General features: G+C 41.4%; 1 protein-coding gene and 1 long non-coding RNA gene across 6 annotated transcripts in view; one reads left to right on the top strand and one right to left on the bottom strand.

Annotated features, from left to right (window-relative positions):
* WDPCP (WD repeat containing planar cell polarity effector) overlaps window positions 1-26,289 on the top strand; it is a 217,873-nt gene that overhangs the window by 129,826 nt on the left and 61,758 nt on the right. For 4 of the 5 annotated variants that reach the window (XM_072140380.1, XM_072140378.1, XM_072140379.1 and 1 more), the window contains 2 exons: window positions 4,501-4,564; window positions 11,220-11,322. In XM_072140380.1, the coding sequence (XP_071996481.1) occupies window positions 4,501-4,564; window positions 11,220-11,322 (167 nt within the window). Of the gene's footprint in view, window positions 1-4,500; window positions 4,565-6,472; window positions 6,682-11,219; window positions 11,323-26,289 lie in introns of those variants that run through there. The other variant, XM_072140383.1, reaches the window with a different exon arrangement.
* The window catches only part of LOC140121124 (uncharacterized), a 76,836-nt gene that overhangs the window by 17,089 nt on the left and 33,458 nt on the right, over window positions 1-26,289 (bottom strand). The gene's annotated exons all lie outside the window — the stretch shown is intronic.

The raw sequence follows: 26,289 nt of genomic DNA, 5'->3' as shown, positions 1-26,289 counted from the left end.
ATTATAAAATATACCAGTTCTGACTTGCATACAAATAATAAAAAGCTGCATACAGGTGGTCCCCTACTTAAGAGCAAGAAACTTACATACGACCCCTAGATAGAAGCGGACCTCTGGATGTTGGTCATTACTGTACTTTAGCTTTAGGCTACAATAATCAGCTATAACAGTTATCACAGGTGTCTGTAATGAAGCTTTAGTGTTAATTCTGGTTCTTATGACAACCCAACATTTTTAAAATCCAATTGTCAGAGACCAATAATTTTTTGACTGGGGTTACAATTATAAAATATACAAATCTGACTTGCATACAAATTCAACTTAAGAACAAACCTAAAGAACTTATCTTGTACGTAACCCGGGGACTGCCTGTAATGTTAAGTCCATACACTAGGTGCCCTACTTTATTTGATCTAAATGTTTTTACTACTTTTTTTTATAATATGGGCCCTTGGTGGTATAAAAATAACAAGCAAGCTATACTCACTCCTCTCTGGCACTCCGGTCCATTATGGCGCTGTCCCTCACTGCCAATCATGATTTGTATACAGAGCCTTAGTGGTAATTAGGTGCAGACAGTGCACTTCTGCTACGGCTTTGTGGCCTGTGTTAGGCTACATTCACATTGTATTTTTGGCCTCCTTTTGAAGGGCACATCAGGCAAATTCCTGATGTGTCCTTACAACGGAGTTCCAGGACATATTCCACTGTATGCTTACACAGTGGGAAACGTTATTCAGTGCCTCCCCTCCCAGCAGAAAAGTGCATGGAAATCTGCTACAGCCAGTGATTTTCTACTGCCGATGTTCTGGGTGTCTTCCGAGTGACGTTACTGCGCTTTAAATGGAATTTACATCACTGGAGACCTCCCAGAGCAAACACTCAGCGGAGGCCCAGGGTGGATGCACTACAGTGTGATCCGTCTCCCATGGGCCATTATGGCCTCCACTGAGTGTGTATGTCGCTCAGCAGGAGGAAGCAGGATGGAAAGATGTAGCTTGCTGCTTCTTTCTGTGTTTCCTGCAGGATGAGACGTATACTGTGCAGACAAAAAGACAATTTATGACTTTCGATGTTGAGTGTATACAAAAAGAAGCAATCGCATTAATCCAGCTGCCATCCACCAGAATCAGACGTTGTGTTCAGATAAAAGTTTCTTTCTTTATTGGATTCATATAAAATGGTTAGTGGACAAACATTGTGTGATATCCAACGCGTTTCAGGCGCCAACTGCGCCCTTAATCATGGACAATGTAACACAGTGACACCAAACAATTTATAGTGAGAGCAGGACATGAGTAAATTGTGAACCACGCCTCAATGGGGCGTGTGTTCTGATCGGACAACCGGATACAATGTTGCGATCAGCTTGGGAGTCATGTGATCCAGTGTGAGTGTGGTAGTCATGGCGACCCAATCACATGATCTCACATGGGAGCGACAACACCAGGCCGAAAACGTAAGCGGTAAATAAATGAATATAATAAGGTTGTCTAGTCCGTGCCGATCGTGTCCTTGCTGAACAACTTAAACTTGTGCATGGTGATTTAAAATCAAGATACATACATGTTAAAAACAATGGTATTGACATTGTGTATAATGACCACAAACGAACAGGCACCAAGTAGATGTTTAAACAATGATCATATTGATGTAGTTGTTGTTATTGAATGGAGGAGACTCTCAGGTATGACTAAAATGTCCGTGGTAAGGAACAGTAAAATGAATGGAAGTGTGTAACAAAATGCAAGGCATTGAATATAGAGACATGCAGGGGAATACACGAAACGCTAGTATAGGCTATGACAATAATAATGTGACTGTGCTAGTGGTAGTGTAATATTAATTCATTCCTTATGTTCATGCCTTTGGGAGCCATGGTATCTAATTGTAAGATCCAAAAGGCTTCCCTATCCAACAACAGTCTTTTAATGTCCCCGCCCCTTCTGGTTGTATGAACCTTTTCAATGATGAAAGCCAAAAAATTATTGGTTGTTTTATCGTGTGAATTCCGAAAGTGGGCAGATGCACCACTTATATTTCTAGATTCATTACCATTGATATCATTTATGTGTTCCAATATCCGGGTTTTAAATTTGCGTGTTGTGCAACCAATATACATAATGTTGCATGCCTTGCATCTGATTCCATAAACAACATGGAAACTGTTGCATGTAAGATGTTGTTTGATTTTAAATGTCTTGTTCCCTGAAGTGTTAGAGAATGTTTTAATTGGGACAACAAAATTACAAGTACGGCATTGTCTTGACCCGCATCTGAAAAAACCACAATTATGTAACCACCCCTGGCGTGATGGACTATCCTTTACATATGAGGGAGACAAAATGTTGCCAAGTGTGCGTCCTCTTCTGGCCACCACCTTGTACCCATTGGTCAAAATATTTTCAAGTTTGTCATCCTCCAAGAGTATGGGGAGGTATTTCACAATAATTTGTTTGATTTTGTAGAATTGTGAACTATACTGTAGAGAGAGTACCGGAACTGTGTTCTGGCTCTCTCCACAGTTGAACTTTGTTTTTTTATGTAGTAATGAGCTACGGTCTTTTTTGTTAGTTATGTTATACGCCCTGTTGAGTGTCCATTGTGGATAACCTCTCTCTGATAATCTGTGGGATATGTCTTTGGCTTCCCTCTGGAAGTCCGTGTCAAGACTGCAGTTTCTTCTGCTACGGGTCATTTCCCCCACAGGAATTGACTTAACAGTGTGCTTGGGGTGCTGACTGTTGAAATGTAAAATCGTGTTCCCTGCTGTAGGTTTTCTATATGTGGTGGAAATTATATGTTTGCCTGTTTGTCCATGTAAATTTAAGTCCAAGAATGTTACATCCGTTTTGTGAGAATAATGTGTGAATTGAAGATTATGGTCATTATGATTGATGTAAGTTACAAATGAGGGTATGGCAGATACATCACCCCTCCAAATTAGGAGGAGATCATCGATGTATCTGCCATACCACTCAATGTTCGACGAAAAGGGATTTTCTTCCGTATAGATGTACTGTATTTCCCACCACGACATGACCAAGTTTGCTAGTGAGGGCGAATATTTCGCCCCCATGGGGACTCCCTGAGTCTGTAAAAAGAAGAAGTTGTTGAACATAAAATAGTTATGTGTCATCAGATGATGAGTGACTTCCATAATGTATTGTTTGAGATCCTGTGTGTAATTACTGTAAGAATTTAAATGAAATTCCAGAGCTCTCATTGCAACATTATAGGGAATGGACGTGTATAAGGAAATAACATCGCATCCTACCCAATGATGGTCGTCAGTCCACGTGTGTTGGCTTAGGTTCCTCAGTATATCTGAGGAATCCTGTAGATAACCCGGGACCCTCACTACTAGTGGCTGGAGTAGACTATCCAACCACTCGCATAATTTCTCACTAAGTGATCCAAGACCAGAGATAATCGGTCGCATGGGAGGTGGTAATATACCCTTGTGGACTTTGGGTAAGCCGTGTATAACCGGAATAATGGGGTCCTGAACACACAAATAATCTTTTTGTTTAGGTGTAATTAGACCTAAGGACAACCCATCCTCTATTAACTGGAAAATTTTCTTTTTAAATATTGAAGTAGGATTTTGCGATAATTTCCTATACACAACATCGTCTGACAACATGGTCAATATTTGAGTGCAGTAGGTATCCTTGTCCATGAGAACCACCGTGCCCCCTTTGTCCGACATTTTAATTATTAAGTTAGAACAATTTTTTAACTCGGATAGGGCACGGAGGTGATCAAGGGACAAGTTACCCTTGCCTGACAAGTTAGTAGTTTTGTCCAATTCTATTAACTCTTTCATAACCTTGTTTTGAAACACATTCATAGACAGCGTGCGTGATTGCACGGGATAAAAATGTGGATTACGAACCCTGAGATCGCCTGACTGGTTGACAGTGGAATCACCGTCAAGCAATTCAGCATCCAGCGATAATAGGTTTAATAGAGTTAATTGTTCAGAAAAATTAAAGTCACAAAAAATATTATTAATGGGAATGTTGGTATCAATGTTAGTTAAGACCTCATTTGTGACATTGTCATGTATCATGGGGAGAAAATGTCTCTTAATAGTTAAATTGCGGACAAACTTGTTAATGTCACAGATGGTAGAAAAAAGATTAAATCGCTCAGATCGCTTGTTTGGTGTCACTGTGTTACATTGTCCATGATTAAGGGCGCAGTTGGCGCCTGAAACGCGTTGGATATCACACAATGTTTGTCCACTAACCATTTTATATGAATCCAATAAAGAAAGAAACTTTTATCTGAACACAACGTCTGATTCTGGTGGATGGCAGCTGGATTAATGCGATTGCTTTGACTGGACTCATGTGGAGTGAGGTTCCGAGCTCTCCTCACAATCAGTGGTTCATTTACGTGGTATGAGCTGAAACCAAGCCTTCTCACACTATACAAAAAGAAGCTTTCGTATATTTTTCCTATAAGTTTTTTTTTTTTATTATTCTGTTTTAGGCATCAACGATTTGAAAAGGCTTTTCTCCTCGCAGTAGATATTGGTGCGCGAGATCTGTTCATGGTAAGTAACATTTTTTGTTATGTTATTGGTAATATATGTAAAATGAGTATGATGCTTTGGGTTTTTGAGAAAATGCTGTCTATATCCAGAAGATATATGGAGAAAGTAGAATCAATGGGTGTGTGTGTATATATATATATTTTACACCCTATATATTCTCGCATAAATTGACCCTAGTATAAGTCGAGGCACCTAATTTTACCACAAAAAACTGGGAAAACTTATTGATGGATATGCAGACATTACTCTCTAATACAATTTCCAGTTTCCTCCCCTCATTAAAAAATGTCCAGTACCCTCCCCTCATCAATGAAATGTCCAGCAGCCTCTTCTCATTAATGAAGTGTCCAGTAGCCTCTCCTAATTAATAAAATGTCCACAGCAGCCCCCCCAATGAATACATTGTCCACAGCACTCCCCCCCCCCCCCCCCAATGACATACATCTGGGATCTGGGCGCACTGCCGGCAAACCCAAAGACGAAAAGAGGAGAGATGCGGGGAGAAGAGGACATAGGAGGTGTGCCCTGGAGTATGTGAATTAAATTTATTTTTTATGTACAAAAATTGTGTTGAAAATCTCAATATATATACCCAAGTATATACAGTACATATGTTTATTGCTTCACACTTAAACCATGTGAGTATCACACAAAGATCACACGTTTCAAGCCAAGTCGGCCCTGCTTCATAACTATGAGGAAACACTTTGAGCCATGAGGAATAGCTGGATAAGGGACCGGTGTTTGACAAATCACTTTATATGATTATGACCCATGATTATGATTGACAGCTGTTTCTGTACGCATGCACACACAATGATCTCTACAGGTCACTCTGTAGGACGACCCACCGGACTCTCAGAATAAGCAGATGTTTGAGGAGTTCTCTGTCACCAGCTTTTTACCCCACTAAACTTCTAGCCCCGGGCAGGGTATGAAATATCCTTTCTACAGTTCTCTCTTTTATGTTAAAACTTGTCCGTTAAGCAATAAAAAGTCACTTTCAAAGTTAAATGCAAATGAGAAATGAGTCATTTTTTTTTGTCTGAGATGGGACACTTTTTGGGGCTGAAGGAGGGATTGTGGCTTCAATGGTTGACTTCTTAGGCTCTATAGCACCAAGATCCATATGTAATATACCGTATATACTTCAGTATAAGTCGCTTATTTTTGCCACAAATAACTTATTTACTCGTATATAAGCCTAGGGTGGGAAATGCATTGGTCACAGCCTCCTCCCGTAATGAAATGCCCCATGAAGCCAGCCCCCCAGTTATGACATGCCCCGTGCAGCCAGACACCCTTCTACTGATAAAATGCCCCATGCAGTCAGCCCCCCAATTATGAAATGCCCAATAGTTGGGAATTGGATCTTTATCTTCAAATCGCAATCCCAAGTATTTCTTGCTAACTCGTTTCTTTACTTTGACATTTTGACTGCCATATTAAGGGTTGGGAAGGAATTTTTCCCTACATTGGGCTCTGAATCAACACTGTATAATTTAGGATTAATAGGTTGGACTTAATGGACTGATGTCTTTTTCTAACCTTATTTCCTATGGTACCATTATACTATGCACTGGCTGTATTGGTCCATCTGTATTCTCATCTTTACAATAGCAACAGAACCATGGCGGAACCGCTATAGTACCTAAGATATGGGGATCAGGAATGGCGCTCCTCAAACCTTTAAAAGTGACTCCTCATAGCTCATATGCACATGACTTTGAAAGGCGATTATTTTTTTTTTTTAGAGATGAACAAGAAAGATTTAACCTAAAAGAAGGAAATGGTGTAAAAGCCTGTGAGTCCTTAACATAAATAAATTAAAAGTTATGACTTTTCTATTAAAACAAAACATCCGGCTAATCTGCTCCTCCTGCTCTATGCTATGCTTTCTTTTTACAGCATGGTGTCCCTGGGATTTACATTGCACCCGGTGTGTCTTCTAGATGACTATTTAAGTGGCAATTTCTAAGAGCTTATAGAAGAACACTGATGGGACATGGACTTCAGGAAGTTTTACATTTCATCCAGTCTTTGTCCCTCCCACTAAATTAGCTACAAAAGTCAAGTTATCCGCGTCTTTAATGGCTTTGCACCCGGCACCACGTGAGGTTTTTGTTTCAGAAGAGCCTCATCCACAATGTCCCAGCAAGGTCAGGTAGTCAAAGCAAATACAGCTATTGCCCCTTACCCAGCATGTCACTGATTGTATGGACTTCTACATAACAATGGGAAGAAAACCTTTACAAAATCTTTTCACGGATGTGTTTGCTTTCCTCTTTTACATAATGAACATATTATAGAGTCTTTAACGGAGATTTTAACAGTAGAGGCTAATAATGTTTATCCTATAAAGTGACAATCCGGAATGATCTCATTCACCGGCATCACATGCACCAGAAGGGTTTTACTTTAGTGGATCTGAAACACGACTCTGTAATTACAGAAAGGATACATTATCAACCAAATTCATTTATCCTTGTTACAGAAGTAATTATTGGGTTTTATCACTTTTAGCTTGTTTCCTAAGCAGAAGGAATGCTACATGTGTATTACAGAACTTGAGGGTATAGACAAAGAAAAACTTATAGATTTAGGCCTCATTCACACGGCAGTTGGGGGACATGTATATATATGACCGGCGTATATACATACATACAATAAATACATACAATGGGGGTCATTTACTAGGGGCCCGATTCGCGTTTTGCCGACGTGTTACCCGAATATTTCCGATTTGCGCCGCTTGTACATGAATTGCCCCGGGTTTTTGGCGCACGCGATCGGATTGTGGCGCATCGGGGCCGGCATGCGCGCGACAGAAATCGGGGGGGCGTGGCCGAACGAAAACCCGACGTATTCGGAAAAACCGCCGCATTTAAAAACCGAAAATGTGTCGCTTGGGGAGCGCTCACCTTCACCTTCTATGGGATGGTGCATTCCGGGGCGTTAAGATTATTTTCGGCGCTGCAGCGCCACCTGGTGGACGGCGGAGGAACTACCATCTTAAATCCCAGCCGGACCCGAATCCTGTGCAGAGAAGGCGCCGCTGGATCGCGAATGGGCCGGGTAAGTAAATGTGCCCCAATATATGCAACCAGGGAAGATTTTTTTCAGACTTCTATGAGTCCTTCCTTAATTCATAATAATGTTACAATAAAACAAAGCCCTAGATAGGGTATTGCTATCAATGGTTCCCATTCCACGAGACTGGGGATCCCCAGACATCCATCTTGTATCAATCAGATCGGAGTAGTTCATAAGTTATATATATGTGAGTTACATGCAGTTTCAGCTTTTTCTTTTCCCATAGACATGAATAGAGAAAACCTGCATAACCACCTAAATGTCCACCAAAGAGAGCAAATGAGGAAACGGAAACAAAGTGTATTTAGAAAATAGGACAATAATCTTTATTAGTTACTTACATGATAAAATCATCTTAAAAACAGGGGCAACAGGAGAGGTAGAAGTTTTGTACAGACCAGGAAACATAGTACACAGGAGTTCAATAATTTATCAAATGGGGCATAGCAGTAACAAATATGTGGGTTAGAACAACATTATTATATGTGCCCATCTAGTACACAGAAATACAAACAAAGGTAATTGCAACTAATAACCATAATACATTATATGTACATCTGTGAGCTGGATACCTGTGTACACGGTTACCTGGTGAGCAAGAGACCCCAACGCGCGTTTCAACCCGCCGGTCTTTCTCAAGGGGTAACTTACACTATTATGGTTATTAGTTACAATTACCTTTGTTTGTATTTCTGTGTACTGGATGGGCACATATAATAATGTTGTTCTAACCCACATATTTGTTACTGCTATGCCCCATTTGATAAATTATTGAACTCCTGTGTACTATGTTTCCTGGTCTGTACAAAACTTCTACCTCTCCTGTTGCCCCTGTTTTTAAGATGATTTTATCATGTAAGTAACTAATAAAGATTATTGTCCTATTTTCTAAATACACTTTGTTTCTGTTTCCTCATTTGCTCTCTTTGGTGGACATTTATCTGTATTTGTGAGGAGGACTTTAAGTTCCATGGCAGACACCCTCTTCTAAGGTTATAGGTCCGATCCTACCCCTAGTACTTTGATATTGAGGTGTTTGTTTTCTTTTGGATGTAATTCTGCATAACCACCTCTCTGTGGTTGGAAGGCAGTGTTCTAGGGGACCCCTGTTCGCAGGATAAATGCCCATCAAAATGATGTGATCCAGCCGGGCTGCGGTTGACAGAGGTGATCGGGACCAAGGCCATGTCGCTAGTTCTGCATCATCAGCACCTGCTGAAACTTAAGGGGACTGTCCATAAAAAAATGGCCCCTGGTCATGTGATGTCACACAGGTGCATGACTCATTATATCAAACAGTTCTGATTACTGTCTGTGATATGAGCCTGACATCACATGACCAGGGATATAATGAGTCGTGCACCTATGTGACATCACATGACCAGGGATATAATGAGTCGTGCACCTATGTGACATCACATGACCAGGGCTATGAGCCGTGCACCTGTGTGACATCACATGACCAGGGATATAATGAGCCGTGCACCTGTGTGACATCACATGACCAGGGATATAATGAGCCGTGCACGACTATCTACAGCACTCTCAAATACAGTGAATGGGGTTAGCAAAGATAGCCAAATGTTGTGCTCAGCAATTTTAGACTCTCCCATAGTATTGAATAGAACGGCAGGACACATGCAAGACTGATACCGAATACCGATAACAATCTATATCACATATAAATATATAGTAATGTTCCTTTTGTATCAGACATGGTGATATATAACATTCTTCTATGGTCGGCTTCTGTGTTTCAACTTTTTAAGAAAAAAGGCAAGTGGGGGTGAGGGACACTTCAAGACCATTGGAAAGATGCCGTGTTCTGACATTCATGTCTGTGTTTGACTGCTTGGCTGAAGTTTATATATGGTCTTTGGTCCGTTGGTATGTTGTTGGTATTCGGCCTTTAGGTCCTCTGTAAGGTCTCGCGTATTGGAATGGCTCTCTGTATTGTAAAAGTCAAGGGTAGGAATATTCTCCCATGAGAAATCAATAGAGGAGGGACAACATAATCCTATAACTGCAACAAAAGTAACAGGAATAAACATAAATCCAGTAAAGCGGAATCCCAGCTAATAGTATCACATACCTCTCCATGGTCTGTCTGTGTAGCTTACAGATCACCCGGCTGATCATTCACCAGACTATTTCGGGTGGATGTTGTGGCACACGGATCTATTGTTGTGTCTATTTCGAGGACGTGGTTCCTAGTTGGATAGGAGGGTCTCCCACCAGGAGTCTTTCCTGGTACCAGGCGGTTTGCTTAAAGCAGTCATAAATAGATTGTTTTACCTGTATGGGGAGAAAGTGTATGAAGCTTCCCCAGCTGAGAAATAAACGCTCCACGTGTTTTTATTTTTTGGTGGAGACCTCCACCCATCCCATTTTCTTGATAAAGGACAGTCTGAATGGTGGTGTAGATGTGTGTAGGATGGTTTTGACCCCTCCCTAATTTTTTCTTTTAAAGGAAATCTACCATCAAATGGCATCATGGTAAACCAGGGACACTTACTCATAGACCCAGCGTCTGTGTTATTCTTTTTATATGTGTTATCCATGGCCTTCTTACTTCTAAAATCAACGCTTAAAACTATTCTAATGAGCCATATGTGCCTCTCTCTACTAGAGCCCCTCTTCGCTGCAGCTTCACAGGCTGTTACACTGTTCCTTGCTCCCTTAGCACTTCCCCCTCTCTCTGCCTGATGTTATCTTTCTGCAGCAGAGGGAATTTCAGCACACAGTGAGAGGGTGAAGTATTCTGCGCAGTGTAACAGCTGATAAAGCTGCAGCACCGATGGGCTCCCAGGTGCCCTTCAGGCTAATAAGCATAATCAAAAAAGTTGATTTTAGAAGGAAGGAGGCCATGGATAACACATATAAGACGATTACCACAGTCACGGTGCCTGGATCTATGAGGTAGTGTCCCTGGTTTATCATGATGGATTCTGATTTTTTCTTTAAGTAAAGCTTCCAGACTCCTATAATCATATAAAAATTATCATTGCTGCATATACATGTCCCTAATAAACGAGGCTAGATTTGCATTGGCTCATTGATGGTAAATCTACTGTTTAATTAGCTAAACAAACAATTTTGGGAACATTTATTCAGGCAGTGATGCTAAATGTCCCGCGGCAATTCCTTTGCATTAACATCAGGACTCAATTAAAAGCCTTTTTAAATGGTGTCATTTTTGGACAGAATGTACAGTATATTCAAAGGTGTCTTTGTCAAAAATTACAGATTCAGATACAGCAGTGGACTTTTCAAAGGCAGAGGTTGGTCAGAAAGTGCAGCCTAAGCTGGCAAGTAAAATATATGCTTTTTACTCGCTGAAATGTTTGATTGCCTGGCTGGAGATAAGGTGCGCGTAAGATGATACATTTGCATCGCGGAAGGAATGAAAATTGAGAAAATTAAAACGTAACTTGTGGGTTCATCAGTCCCGTCTATGTTCTGTGATCTGGCCAATAAAAGATTCTTTTTCTTTGAAATTCTTCTTTGTTGTCCGCCCGAGATTCATTTTAGATTAATCTTTTATTTTGCTTTATTTCCAAAGGACATCCATTACCTTGCACTAGATAAGGGTGAATGGGCACTCGCTAAAGTGGCAAAGAAAAAGGCTGAGGAAATAGATGCAGAATCAATAAACGCCGGAGTTGGTAAGAATTAAGGCTATTTAAAAAAAAAAAGGTTTCTTTTTTTTCTTCAATCAATACTTTTTCTGTACTACTGCAATGTTACAAATGTGGGGGGTTATTGGTTAGTTTCTAGGGAAAAAGAATTAGTGGAGATAAGCTTCAAATACCACCTGCCGATCCCTGACTTCACACAGAACAGATCCACTATGAATAAAGAATGAGCAAGAGTTAGTGGAGAACTCATTACACTTCTAGTCTTACATACATGATGTTATTAGTAATCTAGTTTGCAAGATTTTTCTCCTTTCTAGGCTTGTATTACACTGGAAATGGATTGGCGTATAGCAGTGGTTCTCAACCTGTGGGTCAGGACCCCAGCGGGGGTCGAACGACCAAAACCGGGGGTCACCTAAAGCCATCGGAGCCGCAATTTTACTGTGTTTTTATTGCGAGTTGCATGGTTTGGGGTCACCACAGCATGAGGAACTGTATTGCGGGGTCACAGCATTAGAAAGGTTGAGAACCACTGGCGTATAGCATTGTGCAAAAGCTTTAGGCAGGGGTTCTGGAAAACAGAATGCAATTAAATCAAAAGTAGGAGTGTTAACAAAGTAAATGAACATAAAATACAGCAATTCAATATTTGTTTTCGCAACTCTTTGTCTCCAGAACTGCAGTAGTTCTTCTATATTCTTCCTGTATTCAATAGGAAGATTGTTTCAAACATCTCAGAGAAAAAAGGGAACCTATCTGCAGTAGGTTGTTTTTGCAACTCTTTGGGGGTCATTTACTAAGGGCCCCAATTCGCGTTTTCCCTACGTGTTACCCGAATATTTCCGATGTGCACCGATTTTCCCTGTATTGCCCCGGGATTTTGGCGCATGCGATTGGATTATGGCGCAGCGGCATGCACGCGACGGAAATCGGGGGCGTGGCTGAACGAAAACCCGACGGATTCGGAAAAAACGCCGCATTTTAAAACCACGGGACTTGCGCTTACCTTCACCAGGAATAGGCCGGTGAACTTCAGGGCATTCCGGCGGGCCTCGGGGAATTTCAGCGCAGCAGCGCCACCTGGTGGACGTCGGAGGAACTACCTTAGTGGATCGCCGGAAGACCCGAATCCACCGCAGAGAACGCGCCGCTGGATCGCGAATGGGCCGGGTAAGTAAATCTGCCCCTTTGTCTCCAGAACTGCAGTAGTTCTTCTATATTCTTCCTATATTCAACAGGAAGGTTGTTTCAAACATCTCAGAGAATAAAAGGGAACCCAGCAGCAGAAATTAACCGAATATATGAAACAGACTAACACCTTTCAGATCATGTTTCTTTTGTGGCCCAGTGTGGTAGCGTCATCCAGAAAATCTAATTTGAAGTGAGATTTTTATTTATTTATAGAGAAAGAGGAACAAATAAATGCAAGTACAAATGCAAAAACTACAGAGATCAGGAAACAAGTGGAAGCAGGACCCTGCCCCTGAGGGCTCACAATCTATATAGGAGCGTAGATGGAGACATGCAGTGAGATTATTGTGTGTTGAAGGTGATCCTTAACAGATTTGTAAACATTACAGTGAAAAATGGAAACGCAAAGGGCAGATTCTCCTGTTCAGATTGACCTAGATTGTGTTTCTAGGTGCCGGGGTTCAGGAGACATAGCCGTTTAAAGCGACCACTGTCATGATGTTCATAAATGCCCTTTCTGCACGGGGCATGTGCAGATAGGACGTATATAATAATAATAGCCATATGGTAGTCGTGAAGGGGTGAAGCATAATCAGCACCTTCAGGGTGTGCCAGATTAATCAAGACCGTGCACTGGTCTGGTCTGGTGCACCCTGCACATTAGTGAGGCAAACTGCAGTGCAAGTTTGGGCTTGTCATATGACAGGGCAATAAGCTATTGGCTAATTTAAATCTATATAACACAATTATACAGAGAGAGAAAGTTTCATTAAAAAAAAAATTAAAAAAACAAGGAGACAAAGCATGGATAAGTATGTGTATGTAGAAACAGAACTAGATTTCAGTGTTCTTTTCCTGCAGTTTTTACCCCGATAGGCAATTTAGGAAGTCATGTGAAATTCTGAACATGTTCAAATTTACTGCCTGCACAAATGGAGTTGAATTAGTGTATTTTCCTGCGGGTTATTCTCCTGATTTCTTTTGCCTATGGATAAAGCAGGAGCCTCATTGAGTATATAGGAGATGCGTTTCACATAGTCAACTATAGCCTATTAATTTAAACATCACTTAACCATGCCACAAGGAGTTGACATGGCATAACCTATTAAGAAATCCTATAATTAATAATGATCACACCGTGAAAAAAAAAAAAAAAAAACTCCCGGGAGTTCGCATGTTATTTCCTTGATAAAAACTCGAGTGAACGGCACATGTTAAAAATGTCAGAAAGATTCCCAAGGCCAACTTACTTTAAATTACACAGGGGGCTAGTGAGATGAATTTATTTAACCTTCAAATCAATAGTTTTCACCCAAAAGGGATTTTTGTTGTAACGAGAAAAGCAGATAAATTCTCCCTACTTTAGAGTCGTGCTGTGAAGTGCTATCTTTTTAGCTAGTGTGAAATGACATTACAGACGTCTCACTTGTAATGATGTGTCCATAGTCCTTGGAGGAAAAGCCTAGAGTAGAGTCTGCAGTCAGAAGAATAACGCCGGTTACTACAGTCCTCCTGTGGATTTATTATATTATTACCATATTACCATACATATTTCTGAGAGCTTCCATTTTTGCATTTATAAATATCTACTAGTCGTATAAATAATGCAAAAGAAAGGAATTTTCATGACAGTGATGGCCGACCTCCTCCTTCTACTATTTCTCCCATTAAATTAATATGGGGAATAATATCATTAACAATTACTATTGTTCTCAGTTTTGCCAGTGACGTACGATATGCCACATACATCCTCGACTCATTGGGTTCTCCTAATAGATTTATGGAGTTGAGTTTTCTAAATGTCTCCAAAATTTCCTGCAGATTTTTGCTCAAAGTTAGAAGTAACTATTTGAAAAGTAACTAGAGTTGCCATTGCTTCTCAAAAAACAAATACCGTATATACTCGAGTATAAGCCGACCCGAGTATAAGCCGAGGCCCCTAATTTTACCACAAAATACTGGGAAAACCTATTGACTTGAGTATAAGCCGAGGGTGGGAAATGCATTGGTCACAGCCTCCCCAGTATATAGCCAGCCAACCCTGCCCCAGTGTATATAGCCAGCCAGCCCCTGCCCCAGTGTATATAGCCTGCCAGCCCCTGCCCCAGTGTATATAGCCTGCCAGCCCCTGCCCCAGTGTATATAGCCTGCCAGACCCTGCCCCAGTGTATATAGCCTGCCAGACCCTGCCCCAGTGTATATAGCCTGCCAGACCCTGCCCTAGTGTATATAGCCTGCCGCCGCTGCCGGACAGATCGCACAGAAGATATACAGGGGTCACCGGAAAGGTGAGTTTAGATATATTTTTTTTTTTTTGACTCAAGTATAAGCCAAGTTTGGGTTTTTCAGCACATTTTTTGTGCTGAAAAACTAGGCTTATACTCGAGTATATAAGGTACTTGTTAGATAACGGAAGACACGTTATTGTCTAATACGCTTGATGATCAAGGGAAATAAAAGAGTAAGTAACTTCCCTTGTGGGTCATGAGTAAGGAGCTAATGCTAGCATCTGTGGTGGCGCAAATGCCAGTCTCCCTTGTTAGTGTAGAAAAATCACTAGTTGTCTAGGGAGATGAGAAGGCTACTTATAGCAGACTTTAACAGAGTAAGTATTAGACCCCAAGTTTGCTGTCTGAGTTGGGTCACGTGACCCCCGTGCAGCAGGAGTTGGGACTTCCTGTGAAGTTCTGTGTCCTGCTGGTTTCCAACAGATGGAGAGGGATGTGCAGTCATAACAGTCAACACACCCCGTCCATCATAGCCACTCCCATGTCACAGTACAGTTTGATGGACAATAAGGCCATGTAGATGAATGATCGTATTGCCCATTGAAATGATTGTGGCCTATGTATACTACCCGTAAGAAAACTGCATGGTAAGGGTAGCATGTGGTCGTTTTCATACGTCTGTGTAAAAGAGGTGTCTGACTGTCCTTCCTAAGGCCTCATGTATACAACCTGGGGGTCGAGCGCTCACCCCTCCCATCTTAATCCGTGTGAAACTAACCCCAAATTTTCTCATTTTTGTGTCCTGATTAAAGCACATATTCGTCATGAAACCTCATGCACACAAACGTAAATAGCAGCCATGGGCTAGCCCCACAAATTCTGGCAAGTTCAATGTCGGCAATGACTTCTATTATGCATGGTTACAGTGTGGTGAGGCCACTCCATCTCTTCAAATCAGGCTGAAAAATTCCCATGTTTGTGGTCTGTTTCAGCACACAGTTGTGTGCATGAGGCCAATGATTGAGCGGTTACTACCTGCATGTAGGCTGGTCTGGGGAAGTTAAAGAGTCTTCCCTAACAGGGAAGGTGTAAATGTTGTTACTCCTGCTGGTTTTGGGCATGGAGGGGGTTTACTTCAGCAACCAAGGCTCATTGATAATATACGGAACCAAGCGTCAATAGTTGAAGCGTCTAAATAAAGCTGCATGTATTGATTGCATTGCCCTGCCTGTTACTTCCCTGGTTAGATAAGAGGGCAAAGAGAGTACTGTGCAGCTGCAGAGTTCTCTCTCTCGCTGGTGAAAATGATGTATTACCGGAAGGCTGTCCTTTCACCGCCAATAAGAAACCCTATCCATGTTCCATGTTTTTGATGGACAGTTAAGATTTGACTATTGAGGTTTATTTGATGAAAAGCATCAGATGAAGGATCCTAATAAAACGTAGCATCCGCTGCCATCAAAACTCCACCTTGAGTTCACAGACTCCTTTTATTCCTCCCCATTACCTGCCTCGGGAAACCCGTCACAATTCTGTTTTCAAAGTTTCAGCAGCAACGTATGAGACGTCCTTTGTTGTGACTTGTGTGTCAGTGTGTCACTTCTTTCTACCTCCCAGAGCACTTTCTGTACTTGGTTAATTACATTTATAAACCATTTTATACTGTAGTGTCCTGTAGTAGTATTTACAGGTATGTCTACCTATGTATGCACCGTACATACAACAAATCTAAGGTAACTCAGTCCTAAAAATTTTGCCGCCTTCCTCTTCTGCTGAAATGTCTCCAGAGTATGGCATTAGGCACCCTCTAGGCCAGGTGCCAGCCCTGACAGTGCCTAAGGCTCACAATGAGAAGCCAAAGGTTCGGAATACTTTTGGATGTGAAATTCACCTCATGTGGCCTGAATTGGAACTTATTAAATATCAGCTTAACACTGGCTTGCAGCATTATGTTTTATAGGAGCTGCTGCAAAGGCTTCTGTTTTACATGATATCACAGTAATGTGTTGAATAATGTAAAGACTAATTTGATCGTGTTTTAAGCTCCCTGAAGCAGCCGTCTGCATGTTATTTTCACCTGAGCATTTTATAAAACAACCACCCTGGTAAAGTAAGAATCAGAATTTTGACAATTGCTGTAAAGTCTGGTTTTTTTATTTAATTTTTCTATTTCTTTTCATTTATTATGCAAGTATTAATCTCTTGAACACCACATCTTTTCAGTGTACATAAAGGGGACCTATCAGCAGAATTGACATAATAAACCACTAATAGTATGTTGTCAAACAATTGAATACCTTATAGATCAGGTTTCCTTCATGGTCCAGTGTGGTGGCATCATCCAGAAAATCAACTTTGAAGTGAGTATAAATTTTTAGTATAAAGTCAAGGAGGGATTTTAACAATGAAGTCAAGCGCTCTCTTTGAAGTTAAGCCGCCTTAGTTTAACTTGATGGACCTGCACACAGAGAAATCACTAACCAGATCTCCAGAAGTCCTGTGCATGATGTCAATCACCAGGGAGGAGGCGTTGCGAGGCAGGGAGAGCTTGACTTCCGTGTAAGGTGTACAACTGCTAAATAACATACTGGTGATTAGACCAATTTCTGATTACAGGTTCCATTTAAAGGAAATCAACCAGTGATAAAAAAAAAAAATTACAAATACTCACCCCAGCTTCTCTTCGTCTTGATCCCAGCGCTGTCCGTTGCTAGTCTTGACATGGCGGGATCACCTAGAAAAGAAAGTTCTAATTAGCAGCACTGAGTGTGGGGACAAGATGTCCGACGCTCCAGGCTGCTAATTTCGCACCTCCCTCTAAATGCTGGGAGAGGGAGGTTTTACGTCATGCGAGAGGTGTAAATTCACACCTTTGGCGTGGCTGATTTTCTTTAATCTAAATATTTGAAGAATTACTCTTTTACTATTTTCCACAAATGTATTAAAAAAGTAATGCTTTAATTTCAAACTGGTATCACCATGTCTGTCCATGTCATGCAGTGGGTGTATGTTGTATATGCTGTGCATATCAATAGAGCTCTAATCGCCTGTAAGAGGTTGGCCACTTATCCCAAACTTTAAAGGGGTTGTCCGAGTTTAAGAAATAACTTAAGGCCGGGCTGGGGGGGGGCTATTTAAAAAAAATACTGTGTACTTGCTTCCTCCAGTGCTACTGATGTCCCGGTCCCGGTCAGTCTGATCTGTTCGCAGGTTTGTTTACAGGGGAGACCATAGAACTTCCGGACAGAAGATCTAATCCGACACCATCTCCCAGCGCCCTACAATGCTGACCGGAGACGCTTGGGAGTGGCCGGCACATTGGCCAGCCGGAAGCTTCCTGTGCGCTGCTTCTGTGCCCCTGTGCACGGATCAGACGGACTGTGGCACGGGACACCAACAGCACCGGAAGAGGTAAGTGCACTTTTTTTTTTTAATTGCCTACCCCACCCTGGCCCCAAGTTATTTCTTAAACTTAGATAACCCCTTTAACAGGGTAAGTACAATGTGTAACCGTAAAGTTACTTGACAAAAAAAAAATTATATTTAGCACAGCTGGAGAGAGCCTTTGACAAAAATTTTAAAAATACCTGTATCATGTGTCTGGTTTCTTCCTATCCTAATATAGGGATCATAGATATTTGAGGCTATCTGTAAGACACTCTCAGCTTTCCTGAAATGGGCGGGACTTCCTGGTTGTGACATCAGCTATGGTTTATAATGCCAATAGCACTCATGGCATTCACGTGAATGTGCACAAACCCAGCCAATCAAGAAACAGAATCAGTGTTACTACTTGTACAGAGATCTAGTGCAGGCAAGGCAGGGAAGACAGATCACTGGAGCTCTGCATCATACAGTAATCTTCTACATCACAAAGAAAAAGATATATTAAAACATGTCCAACTGCACCATAAAACACCTACATAGGAATAAGAAGATGAACCCATGGCAGCATCACTGTATGTGTACATATATATACATATACACAAAGTGTAACCTCTCCAGAGGACCACCTCTCTGAGAGGACCCCCACTCTTAAAGACTGTTTTGTTATTCAATCGCTGTTTTTTTGGGGTTTTACTCTATGGAAGCTTCCTCCTATCAGCAGACCACCACTTCCCTGTGCAAAGAGATCTGCTCAAAGAGGGTGCATTATATATAGATTGTGCTGTGTAGGATCTGATCATTCATTATAACTGATAGGGAGCCTGAGCTCTATCTTAATTTGTGGATTCAATCTTTCATATATACACATTTCTACTATATTCAAACTTTCAAACATAGACAGCTCTGCTACATACCTATTCCTGTCACATACCTATGACATCACTGCAGGTCCTGGAGAATTTTACATGCTGCTGGGACTGATATTCTACTGCATGTGCTAGTAACCCCTCCTAACATCATCCACCTCCTCTCCTTGTCTAGCTATGGATTCCCATGGCAACTAACCAAACAAAGACAGCCAGATGGGCAAGGTAACTGCTAGCTGACAAACGGCTGCAGACAGCTTATGAGTGTAAATGAGATAATTGCTTATTCTGACTAAGCAGAGCTAGGCAAACAAAAAAGTTTTTGAACTTTACAGTAATAGAGCATCTCATTAGTGAGGGGAGGCTGCTGGGCATTTCATTAGCGAGGGGAGGCTGCTGGGCATTTCATTAGCTAGGGGAGGCTGCTGGGCATTTCATTAGTAAGGGGAGTCTGTGGGCATTTCATTAGTTAGGGGAGGCTACTGGACATTTCATTAGTAGGGGGAGGGCCCTGGACATTTCATTACTGGGGGAGGTTGCTTGGCATCTCATTAGTAAGGGGAGAGTGCTGAGCATCCATTACTGTGGGGAGGCTGCTGGGCATTTCAATAGTGGGGGAGGCTGCTGGGCATTTCAATAGTGGGGGAGGGTGGTGCTGGACACCCTAGGCTTATATTAACAAGTTTTCCAAGTTATTTGTGGTAAAATTAGTTGCATCAGCTTATACTTGAGTATATATACGGTATATGGCCCTTTGCCTCACTTTTTTACATAATAATATAATGTATTTCCTAAAATATAATATCCTACAAGATACTCCTCCTACAGTTTCTGTGATTTTCTATGGCGCACACTTTGAATTTCAAATCCGTTTTTCACACTTTTCTGATTTTGCTGTATTGTTATGCCAAACAGTTTTTGGCTGGGATTCATATATTTTCGCTTTGCATCGTCACATTGTCAGTTTTGATCTCTACATTCCTACTTAGCAGGTTTGCCTAAAGACATTTGACTAAACCCCTAATAATTATAGGCACATCAAAGGATGATTTGATTTCTTAACTGCAGAGATCCTGCTCTTGGTTGTATGCTGCAGCATGAAAGGTGGTTATTGTATTTGACAATAACTTTGCATCACTAATTTTGTTTCTAGGTTGGGATGCGCCATTGTTCAAGACACAATATGACCAATTTCATTTAATTAGGGGAGAACTGAAATATGTGGAATATGGTCTTGGTGTACAGTAGGCTTTTCTATGAGCACACACCTATTCAAAGAGCCTAATTCCAACCATAGTGACTGCAGTCCGTGGCCGCTGTATTACTGCATCCCTCTGACCTGTGGTTATATGTAATTATTGTTGTAATAGAGGATAGTAAAATAAGTGGTATTAACATTGCTGTAGTAAATGTGCATAACACTGCCAGTTCTAACAATGAAAATCAATTGTAGTCATGCTGGTGTTGTGTAATAAAGGTGAAGGAGATGAGCAGATGGTTTGTAGTGTCATATCTCCTGGTAGTATGTTGTAGAGCAGAAGGAGCTGAATAGCTTCTATTGTACATAGTGTCCTATCTACAGGCAGCATGTGCTAGAGCAGGCGGAGCTGAGCAGATTGTACTAGTGTCCTCCTCTCTGCAGGCAGCATGTTAGAGGGCAGTAGGAGATGAACAGATTGTATAATGGTGTCCTATATGCAGGCAGCATATTATAGAGCAGGAGGAACTGAACAGATTCTACATAGTGTCCAGTTTGCAGGCAGCATGTTATAGAATAGAGAATGAGGAGATGATTATTTAATAGTGTCACACGCCCTTAGTTGATCCGGTTAGGATGTGCACACAGTTGAGCCTATTTTTTTCTTGGTGCAATTTGTTTCATGTTGTTGCAACACAATTGTGGTGCAAACTGCAAGCACACACCAACACGCCCTATTAGGTGCACGGTTTTCAAAATTATCGTGCAGCATTCAACCACGACACAATTGTGGCTCAAACAAATAATAAATACATGTGCAAGTGCAAACTTAGAAAACTGTTACAGATAAAATAATATATCTGGACCAGTGTTTTATCTGCAGGTGGTATGGCAAAGAGCTGGAGGAACTGAACAAATTGCAGGCAGCATGTTATAGAACAAGGGATGTTGAGCAGATCATTATATATTGTGTACTATCTGCAGGCAGCATGTTATAGAGTGGGAGGAGCTGAGCAGATTGTACATAGTGTCCTATCTGCAGGACGCATGTTATAGAGCAGGAGTTGCTGAGCAGATTGTACATAGCTTCCTATCTGCAGGCAGCATGTTATAGAGCAGGAGGGGCTGAGAAGATCATATATATATGGGCTCATCTACTAAGGGTCTGCACGTGCACACTTTCGTCCGACTTTCTGATGTTTTTGGGGATAGCACAGCTTTGACAGGTATGTAACAGGATTTTGGCGCGGCTGCGCTGGCCTTCCATGTGACAGGAATCGGGGGCGCGCCGTCAGACGATCCGACTGGTTGGGACTGAGCTCCGAATTTAACTTTCAAATTGTGTCACAAGACAATACACTAACATGCATTACGAAGAAGAAGGTTAACTCCGTCGGACCTGAGCAGGGAAGCCACACATGCAGGATATTGGGCGCACAATGTAAGTGAATCGCGGCATTCACAATCGTCGGACAATGCACTTTCGGGGAACTCTGTGGACCGGGTAAGTAAATGTGCCCCATAGTGTCCTATCTGCAGGCAGCATGTTCTAGAGCAGGAGCTGAGCAGATTGTGGCAGATGTTTTGGTATGACCTTTTATTTTTATTATGTATATCTTTGTTCTTTATGTTTTAGTCATGAGGGCAGTCTTATAAGTGACTGATAGTTATCTCTGTATGTAGATTCATACTTGGCAGGGTTTATACCTAGTGGAATCACTTATCGCTCTCTTCATACTTTACTTTCCTATTGTTTTATCTGTAAAAACTGGAACATTTTATAATTTTGTATTATCATTGGGATTATGTTTTTTTTCCCTCCATATCAAACATTTCCCAAAGAATGCTGACTAATGTAGCGCTGGCGCCCATGCTCTATCGGAGCTTCCATTACTTTCTATGGGACGTTCAGGACAGGCTGCTCCATAGGAGTGAATGGATAGCAGTCAGAGTATACACATCCACGCTCCATTTGTATAGGACACATAAGGGGACCTTTTTTCGAGATCGTCAAGATCCTAGTTCATCCCCCAATGATCAGAAACAAATCTCGTATCTGTGTCTTTGGTGGTAAAAAGCCCTTTTTTCTTGCGCTTTACGATAAGATGTGCTCTGTGTTTAATATTTCTGTGGGTGGAGCTGCTGAAATATCGGTTGTCAGCTGTAATTATCGCTTGATTTAAGACATCTTTATCAAACCAGTAACTTACAGTAATAAATAATTGCTACTCGGGCTCCTAAATAGTGAATTAACCTGCCAGTAATCAGAGCTGGACTGTCTCCTAATGTAATAAAAAGAGCCCTTCCATATCTTCTGGAATAAATAAAGGTAAGTAATATATTTTAGTCTGACAATCTGGATTTCAATAAATTTTGTGCCAGCTTTCATGTCTGACATAAAAGCCAGGTTTTCATATATCTAATTATTTCAAGTTTCTGGCAGATGTTATTTGACATTTCAAGTTCTGTCACTTTTTTAAATTATGATTTTTTTTTTTTTATCTAAGATCTTTATTTTATATTGATCTCGCTCCTGTTATGGTATGTACTCGTTATGTAGCTCCCTCTCCACTATTCTCTTATGCACAGTGCATACGTTTCAGTTTAAGATCATTGATAAGCATCTACCAAAAGTTGAAATCCCTGTGGGGTGAGATGAGGGTGAGATGCTTTGCAAAAACAAAAAATAATAGATGTTAGAGCAGAGCAGGAAGAGCTGAGCGTATGGTGTATAGTTTTATGTGAAAAGTTTTGTTAATCCATCCGATTAACTAGCACACAGATATCCCCTCACACACACAGCTCTACTACATTCATACACTTACACACATAGCCCTGCTACATCTATCCACTCAAACAACCGTGCTACATCCTTTCATTTACTCACACAGCGCTGCTACATCTATCCTCACACACAGTCCTACTACATCCATACATTCACACGCAAACATACGCACAACTATGCTACATCAATCCATTCATTCACACACACCGGTCTTAAAGATACCTATTTCCAGTGTCAGAAAACTCTTCCTTCCACCCCCTGGCTATGACCTGACCGGGCAGTTAAAGGACCTTAAAGTCATGAAGCATGTGATCAGTCACATTATTCTGACATCACTCTAAGGTTCTGCAGGTATTTTTCATAGTAGGACAGGCAGGGGGAGAGTAGTGCAGGGGATCCTATATCTAAGAGAGTGTGAAATGCTTTGTCAGCATTTCACCCAATCACAGGACAAAGGTCAGGAGGGTCTGGCAGTGCTGGATCCTCCTGACTTCAGAGTACAGGCGGTCTCCTACTTAAGGACACCAGACTTACAGACAACTCCTAGTTACAGACAGACCCCTCTGACCTCTGGTGAAGCTCTCTGGATGCTTTACTATAGTCCCAGGTTGCAATGATCAGCTGTAAGGTGTCTGTAATGAAGCTTTATTGATAATCCTTGGTCCCATTACAACAAAAAATGTTTAAACTCCAATTGTCACTGGGGCCAAATTTTTTTTTTGTCTGGATCTACAATTATAAAATATACAGTTTCGACTTACATACAAATTCAACTTAAGAACAAACCTCCGGACCTTATCTTGTACGTAACCCGGGGACTGCCTGTATAAGATGCAGGCACTTGGTAAGAAGACTCTTTCTTGCTAAAAAGTGTGTCTTATAGTCCGAACAATACGCTACTTACCGTACCTTATTTCATGTTGCCTACAACTTACCAACTATTTATTTTGAAGGGGAGTGAGAAAACACCATTTATTCAGGCAACTTTATGGGGCACATTTACTTACCCGTTGCTTTCATGATCCCCACTGTGCGTTGTCCGACAATCATGGACTCCAGCGCGATTCGCTAAGATTGTGCGCCCGATATCCTGCATGTGTCGCTCCCCACTCAGGTCCGTCTTCTCAGGTTCACCTTCTTCTCGGTGCATGTAGGTTCCTTGCCTTGCGACACAAGTTAAATCCCACGCTCAGTCCGAATGCGTTGGATCATCCGATGGCTTGCCCCGATTTGTGACGCATGAAAGCTGGCACCAATACACCAAAATCCAATCGCGTGTGCCAAAAACCCCTGCTAAATGCTGTGCAAAACGGAAATCGACGGAATACCCGACGATAGTGCAGTCCGCGGGCCCTTAGTAAATAAGCCCCTATGTGTTTGTTTTCAACAGTTTTTGTTATGTCCTTGGTTCTAAGAGCAAAAATATTTAAATAAAAAAACAAGTAACATTTAGATCCAGGCACTGTGACTGTGGTAATCTTCTTATATTTGTTATCCATGGTCTCCTTTCTTTTAAAAATCAATTTTAAAATTATGCAAATTAACTAGATGACCTCTTAGAGCGCTACGTGAACCCCTCCATCACAGGCTGTTCTCAATGTTCTTACCCATCCTTCTGCATTTCCCCCTTCCCTCTTGCTTTACTTTCAGGCGGTAGGTGCTCCTCACAGTGTTAAAGCCTGTGGAACCAGAGCACAGTGGGGCTCTAGTAGAGCACTTCCGACTCAGCATAATTTTTAAAAGTTCATTTTAGAAGGAAGGTTGCCGTGGATAACAGATATAAGAAGATTACCACAGTCATGGCACTTGGATCTATGAGTAAGTGTCCCTGTGTTAATCGCGCTGAATTTTGATGATTTATTTATTTTAACCACTTAATGACTTGTGACTCTCTTAAGAGGCTGAGTCTCCTACACACAATCTGGGTGTTTGCTGCATATAGCAGCTCACACCCACCTGTAACACTCACGATTGGAGTTGGTACTGGATGCTGGTATTGATCACTTGACTGCCACCAAAACTGGTGGCGTCAGTCAAAAGCCAGCGGCATGTAGGTGCTGCTATATTTGCTTTGATTGTCGCCCCTCGATGACATCTTTAGGACTGTATTTATGTCCAAATCAATGGGGACTTACGCCCATGTATCAAGATAGATCTATCATAGGCTTCACTGGTATGGTAAATATAGTAAAATATCATAAAAATAAATTATATATATATATATATATATATATATATAATTAATAAATAAAGTAAAGTCCTACTTGTCCTTGTCATTGGCTCACACATTTACTTTTATTTTTATTTGATACTCCACGTGTTATTGTGAATCGGTCACAGTTTCCACACGTCACCGGCTACTTACAAGCTTTAGGCTTCTATTCCTCGCTCTTTTGATACAAAATACACTTTGCATAGCCAGGCTTATTGTTTCTACCCCTCACACAGTGGTGGTACCATAATATTTCCTAAGTAAACCCAGGAGTCCAATCACCCAGTTGGTATCTCTGTTAAGTATGATTATTGGAGGCAGAAACAACAATATACGGCTCTCAAATACATGTCTTTATTCACTTCTATTATCTGCCTCCTCCGAAACAATTTGTAAATTGTAGATATGATTTGTTTTTGTTTGTTTTTTTCCCTCTACACTGAGGTTTGTATTCAGGGACCTTCCATGTAAATTTACTAAGGAGAGACGTGTGTAGCTAAGCTGTAGTGATGACAAACAGCGGGATTCTCTTTCTCCTTGGAATGTCACTTCTTAAATGGTGACAACAGGAGTTAAATCTGAAGAAAGAGAGTCCGCTCTCAAGAAAGTGTGATTTTTTTGTTTTAAGGAGTACTAAAAAGAAAGCTGTCAATGTGACTGTCTTGGAACAATTCATCACCTACTACACTACACGGGCTTGTGCTGTTATGTCAGAAGTTCCGTCATTATAAGCAAGTCAGTCCCTACAGGGGACAATGCCCTGGTCGTGTCTCCTCTGGAGTTGCTACTTGGATGCATTTGACCTAAGCTAAAGGGCAGAACACTGGATTTTGGTTACAGCTTTGTTACAGTTCCTGCAGGAATTCCGAGGTATACTAGGGGCATACCTAGGGGAGGCTAGGCCCCATAGCAGACTTCTGAATGGGCCCCCCTTTGCCAGGCTGCCTTCTTATCCCAGGGGGGTTGAAGGCACATATCTGTCTCAGTGATTTCAGACCACATGGGGAAGCAGACGGAAGGAAGCTAGAGATGAGAGATTCTTATTCCTGCTGTCTCCTCCCTTGACATTTCTTATCAGAGTTCCTCAGCTGTGTACTGTAATATACATATTATGATTTAAAATGTGC

The sequence above is a fragment of the Engystomops pustulosus genome, chromosome 3 (assembly GCF_040894005.1).
Source record: "Engystomops pustulosus chromosome 3, aEngPut4.maternal, whole genome shotgun sequence".
Taxonomy (NCBI): Eukaryota; Metazoa; Chordata; class Amphibia; order Anura; family Leptodactylidae; genus Engystomops; species Engystomops pustulosus.
Note: the sequence above shows the minus strand (reverse complement) of the source record. Positions and strands in the feature narration are given on the sequence as shown.